This window comes from Sapajus apella, unplaced genomic scaffold, assembly GCF_009761245.1.
Source record: "Sapajus apella isolate SASKATOON/1434 unplaced genomic scaffold, GSC_monkey_1.0 scaffold15, whole genome shotgun sequence".
NCBI classification, from domain to species: domain Eukaryota; kingdom Metazoa; phylum Chordata; class Mammalia; order Primates; family Cebidae; genus Sapajus; species Sapajus apella.
In genome coordinates, this window is record NW_022436955.1 from 13,283,943 (window position 1) to 13,291,721 (window position 7,779).

The 7,779-nt window shown below is 37.9% G+C and overlaps 1 protein-coding gene across 13 annotated transcripts in view; it reads left to right on the top strand.

Moving 5' to 3' along the window:
- Positions 1 to 7,779, top strand: part of NFAT5 (nuclear factor of activated T cells 5) — a 128,455-nt gene that overhangs the window by 98,775 nt on the left and 21,901 nt on the right. For all 13 annotated transcript variants that reach the window (XM_032284319.1, XM_032284321.1, XM_032284315.1 and 10 more), the window contains 3 exons: positions 26 to 160; positions 283 to 335; positions 6,991 to 7,123. In XM_032284319.1, coding sequence (XP_032140210.1) covers positions 26 to 160; positions 283 to 335; positions 6,991 to 7,123 — 321 coding nt within the window. The remainder of the gene's footprint in view (positions 1 to 25; positions 161 to 282; positions 336 to 6,990; positions 7,124 to 7,779) is intronic.

The following is a 7,779-nucleotide window of genomic DNA, read 5'->3' on the forward strand; positions in this document are numbered from 1 at the left end:
AATGCTTATAAATGTATATCCACAGCTCAGCCAGCAGGAGTGCCAGAAATCTTGAAGAAAAGCTTGCATAGCTGTTCAGTGAAAGGAGAAGAAGAAGTGTTTTTAATCGGCAAGAACTTTCTGAAAGGAACTAAAGTTATTTTCCAAGAAAATGTTTCTGGTAAGTAGGCATATTTGGGGTATAGATATTTGCATGTTTTCACTTTGTTATTTGGATATAGTCATAGAGAGTAAAAAAAAAAAGTTCAAAAATTTAATAAATCACTTTTTTTTTTCAATCAGATGAAAACTCTTGGAAGTCAGAAGCTGAAATTGACATGGAATTATTTCATCAGGTATAATCTAAGCTTTTTTATAATTTGTGTTTACTCTCTGAGCATTTCAGTTTTGTTCTGAAAATTTCTTGAATCAATAGATTAAATTTCTTCTTCATATGGGATGATGTGAATCATTAAAAGTTTCTTTCTTAAGCTTCTTTAACTGAAATAGAATTATTTTCCTAATACTAAACATGACTGCCTCTATTTTAAAAAGTTAGGAGCAGTAGCAAATGTTTTCATTGTTAATAAACAAAACATTTCTTTCCTAATATTTATTTCTCTGAGGATTTGAATAATCTTACTCCACTATATAGTTAAATAAAAGGGAAACCAATATTTATTGAGAATCTGTTACATTTCAGGTGCTCTATGTTTGTTCAGCCTTTTTGCGTTTAGAAGCACTCATCACACTGATATTAAAGAGTCTATAAGCCATGTATTGTTTCCAAGTAACAATGAAAACTTGAAAACAAGGATCAAGACCTGAATTAGGAATTAGTATTTAGAGGAGATAGGACCAAACCCATAGAAATTAAGACTAACAGAAGGCCAACTTTATAAGCAAGTTGGAAGGCACATGCAGAAAAGGTAGTATGTACAGGTGTAGATAGGAGAGAAGAGAGAAATAGGAACAAGCTGATGTGTAAATTACCTAAAGCCTAAAATTTAGTGCAAGAAGCTGATGGGGATAGAAAAGAGCACATGAAGGAAGGCAGAGAAATAGAAGAGGCAAAAAAATGGACAATATATATCCATTTTATCCAAAAAGTTTATAATTTCCTTGTTTTCCTATTTTTAAAAACCTAATAAAATTAAAACTTGTATCCAATATATTGCCGGACTCAAAGCTCAGGGCACAGCCAAGACTGCTCCCATTTCATACACGAGACACAAGTTCAGAGGTCCCTAGGCCACCCTCTTTTTGAACGAGTGGCTCAAACAGTGGTTTTTTCCACTGTCCCCTTGGATTTGGTAACTTCCTGTAACAATTCACAGAACTCTGGAAAGTGCTATACTTAGTGCCTATAGTTTTGTAACAAAAGGATAGAAATCAGAATCAGCTAAAGGGAGAGATGCATAAACCAAGGTTTAGGAGTGTCCTGGACACCAACCTTCTGTCATTCTCAAGAAGACATTACCATCTCAGCATAGCAATGTGTGGTAACAACTATGCAGAGAATTACCAACCAGGGAAGTTTACCCAAGCCTTTGGTGTCCAGAGTTGTTATTTCAGACCTGATCATATACTGCCCATGCAGCTGACCTTTGGTCTTCACTTCCATGAGGTTGGAATTGATATGGTGTGTTCCAAAGCCTCTGCTATAAATCACGTTGTTACACTGTCCGGTGACCAAAGCCTCTGTTATAAATCACATTGTTAGACTGTCCAGTGACCAAAGCTCTCAAGTAAAGATCATTGTCATACAAGACACTGCAGGAACCTAGAGATCAACTCCTAGCAGCCAAAAAGGTAAAGACCAGAACCCTCTCTGGGTAAATTTATTTCTTACACAATATTTATAGTGTGGAGCTTTCTATATACCTAAACAAATGCTATGTGACAAGTTTTCCTCTAGCCTTATGCTACTAGCCTCATGTTGTGGAAAAGAGATAGTGGGAATTAATAAACGTTCCTTTTGTCACACAGATCATTGGGCAGTATCTCCTAGGGTTCATTGTCAGACTAGTCTTAACTAAAGTTCTTCTTTTAAATTTATTTATTTATTTATTTATTTATTTTTGAGATAGAGTCTCGCTCTTTCGCCCAGGCTAGAGTACAGTGGTGTGATCTTGGCTTATTGCAACCTCCGCCTCCCAGGTTCAAGCGATTCTCCTGCCTCAGCCTCCTGAGTAGCTGGGACTACAGGCGTATGCCACCACACCCAGCTAATTTTTGTATTTTTAGTAGAGTAGGGTTTCACCATGTTGTCCAGTATGGTCTCTATCTCTTGACCCTGGGATCTGCCTGCCTTGGCTTCCCAAAGTGCTGGGATTACCACCACCACACATGGCCAACTAAAGTTCTAATACCTGCTTTGTCATTAGCAATCTGTGTTAACTAAGTAAGACAAGTAATTTTTGTGCCCCAATTTTCTGATCTGTAAGATAAGCTCTTTCATTGGATTATTTGAGGCTCCTTCTCTCTAATATTTTATTATTTCTTATATTTGGTCAGACTATCTCCATTCCCATGAACCAACAAATAACTTCCTCTGGAGTACTGGAGGTTAGAGGCAATGTATTATAATTTTTCTGTGTTCCTTGTAATTCCAAACACTTAATAGGCACACAAGAAAAACTTTTTTTTTTTTTAAGACAGAGTCTCACTCTATTGCCTGGCACCCAGGCTGGAGTGCAATGGCACAATCTCGGCTCACTGCAACCTCCGCCTCCTGAGTTCAAGCAATTCTCCTGCCTCAGCCTCCCAAGTAGCTGGGACTACAGGCGCACACCACCACGCCCAGCTAATTTTTGTATTTTTAGTAGAGACGGGGTTTCACCATGTTGGCCAGGATGGTCTCGATCTCTTGACCTTGTGATCCGCCATCCTCGGCCTCCCAAAGTGCTGGGATTACAGGCTTGAGCCACCATGCCTGGCCAAGAAAAACTTTTTAGTTCATTTTATTTTATTCACCTTGAAGAAAAAGATGGGTGACTCTGTGGTCTAAGTAAGGTTCATTTGTTCTTTCTGAGATACTTCAAACCCTAATTTCAGCCAGGACCTTAAATACCTAGAGTTTTAATCCTAACTGAAACTTAATTTATTCATGCAGTACTTTTATATGCTCTGAACATGTTTTGTTTCTTGACAACGTTGGTTAGATTAATGTAGACTCCCTTGCTTATAATGCTGTATTATAATTGTTATTCTTATAATATAGATAAGGAGACTGTACATAAAGGGATATTCAATCTGTATAATACATACAAATATACATAAAAGGATAGCTCAGGGGAAGATAGTATAAATGTAGAAAGAAAATTCTTGAAAGAAGTACAAAAAACAGATCCTCAGAAGAATTTGTAGGAACAACTAGACTAAACAAAGACTTGAAAGTTTAGAGGTTATGTTTTTCAAATCGGTTCTAATAGTAATTTTGTAATGGGTCTTTCTTTGTTCAAGTCTAATTATATGTTTATGTATATTCCAAACTGTAAAATTAATGTGACAAAGAAAAAGTATCTCATAGGAGAGTGAAAGATATCTAGCACCATTGCTGACACACTCTGAAAAAGCTTATCTGCTAAGGAAAAAGTTATTTTGAATCTAAGCAAATCTTTCTAAGAAATTAAAGTTTGCCGGTTGCAGTGGCTCATGCTTGTAATCCCAGCACTTTGGGAGGCTGAGGCGGGCGGATCACCTGAGGTTAGGAGTTTGAGACCTGCCTGACCAATATGGTTGAAACCCCGTCTTGGAAAAAAAGAAATTAAAATTCAACTGTTTTCCTCTTTTTATCCCAAAGAGCCTTATACCTGCTCCAGATGCCTCCTAACCCTTTGTGTGTTTTGTATATATTGCATTCCTAGCTCAGTGATGGTTAATTGACCTAATTTATGAGAAGAGTATTGAAAATAGCTTTGCCAGGCATGGTGGCTCATGCCTATAATCCCAGCACTTTGGGAGGCTGAGATGGGCAGATCACGAGGTCAAGAGAACGAGACTGTCCTGGCCAACATGGTGAAACCCTGTGTCTACTAAAAATTTAAAAATTAGCTAGGCAAAAGAATTAAGAGAATCACTTAAACCCAGGAGGCGGAGGCTGCAGTGATCTGAGATCACGCCACTGCACTCCAGTCTGGCAACAGAGTGAGACTCCATTTCAAAAAAAAAAAAAGCTTTTGATCATGAATCACAGTTTACCTAATTTTTAATTCAGATCAGTTGTAGAATTTCTAGATTCAGATTGGGGAAGTTTGAAGAATTAGTAGCAAAATAGGCTCGTTTGGTTTTTAAAAGGCTTCAAATCAGTTTTTTAAAATATGCTCTCCAAAGCAAGTGGAGTAAAAGTATTTTGATAAAATATGCATCTGATTTTTAGATACTAATCCTGTTACTAATTGGCAAGAAAAAAGTTTCTATTCAAAAGAATAATTTGAATTGTGGAGTTTGCCAAATAATTTTAAGAGTAGAAGCTCTCACAAGCTGTTCATCCACCGATCTCCTTAACTCTAGGTAGACTGCTTCAACAACTGAGTAAAAATGAGGGTAGACAAGATTTAGTAACTCTGTTTCTCAGAAATTTGATCAATACCCGTACATTTTTTTATGAGCTTGTATACGTTTAGATATAGCTCCTGCCTCATAATGTGGATGTATGCATATTTGTACATGATTTTCCACCTAGTTTAAAAGAATGTTTTTTTTTTTTTTTTTGAGATGGCTAACAGGAGGCATTGTTAATGCCGTAAATTAGAAGCTAGCCAGTTGATTTGTTCATTCTTTGTTCTCTTTCTTTCTTGTCTTTTTTCTTTCTCTTTTTGTCTTTCTTTCTGGCCTGTCTCCCTCCTTCCCTTCCTTCCTTCCTTCTTCTTTTTTTGTTTTTGTTTTTGTTTTTTGAGACAGAGTGAGATTCTGTCTCCCAAGCTGGAGTGCACTGACACAATCTTGGCTCACTGCAACATCTGTCTCCTGGGCACAGGCAATTCTCCTGCCTCAGCCTCCCTAGTAGCTGGGACTATAAGCATGTGCCACCACACCCAGCTAATTTTTTGTATTTTTAGTAGAGATGGAGGGGTTTAACTCCTGACCTTGTGATCCGCCCATCTCAGCCTCCCAAAGTGCTGGGATTACAAGCGTGAGCCACCATGCCTGGCTGGCTGGCTAGCTGCCTGCCTGCCTGCCTGCCTTCCTGCCTTCCTGCCTGCCTGCCTGCCTGCCTGCCTTCCTTCCTCTCCTTCCTCTCCTTCCTCTCCTTCCTTCCTTCCTCTCATTCCCTCCCTCCCTCCCTCCCTTCTTTCCTTTTCTTTCTTTCCTCCTTTCCTCCTTTGTTTCTTCATTTCCTTTGTTTTTCACTTTTGTTGCCCAAGCTGGAGTACGGTGGCGCCATCTTGGCTTACTGCAACCTCTGCCTCCCCGGCTCAAGCGATTCTCCTGCCTCAGCCTCTGGAGTAGCTCGGATTATAGGTGTATACCGCCATCCCCGGCTAATTTTTTGTATTTTTAGTAAAAACAGCATTTTGCCGTGTTAGCCAGGCTGGTCTTAAACTCCTGACCTTAAGTGATCCACCCACCTCCCAAAGTGCTGGGATTACAGGCATGAGCTACTGCACCTGGCCTAGTTCTTTATTTATGATGTGACTGTATTTCAGAGAGTGTTTTAATATGGCTCAGAAACAAATTAAATTCTCAGAAATGGAAACCTTGACCTTAATCTCATTTGTCGCATGTTTTCTGTTCAACTGAGTCAACCAACTATATAGTCTAACTTAATTTCAAATGTCATCAAATTCACATCACCCTCAGCTGTCAGCTTTGGCCTCCTGCAAATCAGATCATTAGTAAAAAACCGTAATCACTATCCTATGATATCCCTTACCATTATAATAAGCTAGGGAAGAAGAAAAAAGTCAAATATGGTTCATATTACTAGCTAAGATATAATCCCCTTGGGTAAGTACTGGTGAAATGTTTATGAATTCTGCCTTTCTCTTATAAGGATGCTTCTGCCACTATTCCAACTAAAAACATCTTTGGTTTACTGAGATGTGGATAAACTGAACCCAGTTTGACTTAAAATGAGAATTATGTGGTTAGGAGTAGTGAACTGCATTGTGAAGTACATCTCACATTGAGGTTGTACAGAATATATGGTAACCGACTTTGCCCTTGGTAGGCATATATTTTTTCTCATAAGTCATTCTTTTATTCAATGAACATAATTGTGTATATTTTATGTAAGGTACTATTCTTTACAAGTGAGACAGTGAAGAACAAAACAGCCTAGATCCTCATGGAGCTTACATTCTTGTGGTTGGAGAGAAACCAAAAATCAACCAGAGTAATTTCAGGTGATGATAAGTGCTATTATGGAAATACAACAAGATTATAAGGCTGGGGAGGGGTACTGCTTTAAATAGGATGATCAGGGAAGGCTTCTCTGAGGTGACATTTGTATCAGACCTGATAATGGGTTAGGAACTCACCATTTGAGGAGGTGAGGGAAGAATATTACAGTTGAAAAGAATAACAAACAGAATCTGAGGTAAAACTGAGTTTAGTATGTTAAAAGAAGACTAAGGTCAATGTGTCTACAGTATAGTGAACTAGAAGAGCGGGAATGACATGAAGTTAACAGGGCAGGGATCTTGACCTTGTAAGCCATTGTAAAACACTTGGATTTTACCTTAAAAGCTGTCTTAAGATTAATATCCTGATGCCTGTGACCCTGAGCTTTAAGATACATTCTTTAAAAAAAAAAAAAAAAGAAAAAATTACTTTTTAGGCTGGGCATGGGGCTCACGCCTGTAATCCCAGAATTTTGGAAGGCCGAGGCGGGTGGATCACCTGAGGTCAGCAGTTCGAGACCAGCCTGACCAATATGGTGAAACCCCATCTCTATTAAAAAAAAAAAAAAAAAAGTCACTTTTTAAACTTTATAGTTAACATGAAATATACTTAATTTAATTTTTAAAAAATATTTTCCAACTCTTGTACTTTTCTTTATATTAGAATCATCTTATTGTGAAGGTTCCCCCCTATCATGATCAACATATAACTTTGCCTGTATCAGTGGGAATATATGTAGTGACGAATGCTGGAAGATCTCATGACGTTCAACCATTCACTTATACTCCAGACCCAGGTATGTCAAAATGAAAAATTAAGAGCCAAGATGAATAATGAATTTCCAGTTTTTTGAAAGAATATGAAGACAACTAGCCATCCAAAAAGAAAGTTGCTCACTAAGATGCATTGATATTAGTTTCTTTTGGAAATGACATTATTTCCTAAGAAGACAGCCACCAAATTTTACTCATATGTTAAGGAATCATTTCTACCTTATACTATAATAATAAAAGCCAGGAATGCTCTGAAGTCAGACTCTCTGAAGCAGTCTTACAGAATTTCCATGCATTGACTACTGCTTACGTGCAGAAAAGTGAAAGTAACAACTTTGGGAAATTGCGAACAGTTTGGTTTGGCTGGTTTATAGGGTACATTTCGAGAGAGAGAAGAGATAAACTAGAGTGACAAGTGCTAAAATAAAAAATCTCAAAGACTGATGGTGAATAAATATTTTTTTGTTTCTATATTGCCCATAATACCTGACAAATATTTTAAATATAACTTTAAGTGGTTGGGTTAAAATATTTTAGGCCAGATGCGCGGTGGTTCACACCTGTAATCTCAGCACTCTGGGAGGCTGAGGCAGGTGAATCACCTGAGGTCAGGGGTTCGAGACCAGGCTGGCCAACATAGCAAAACTCTGTCTCTACTAAAAATACAAAAAAAAAAAAA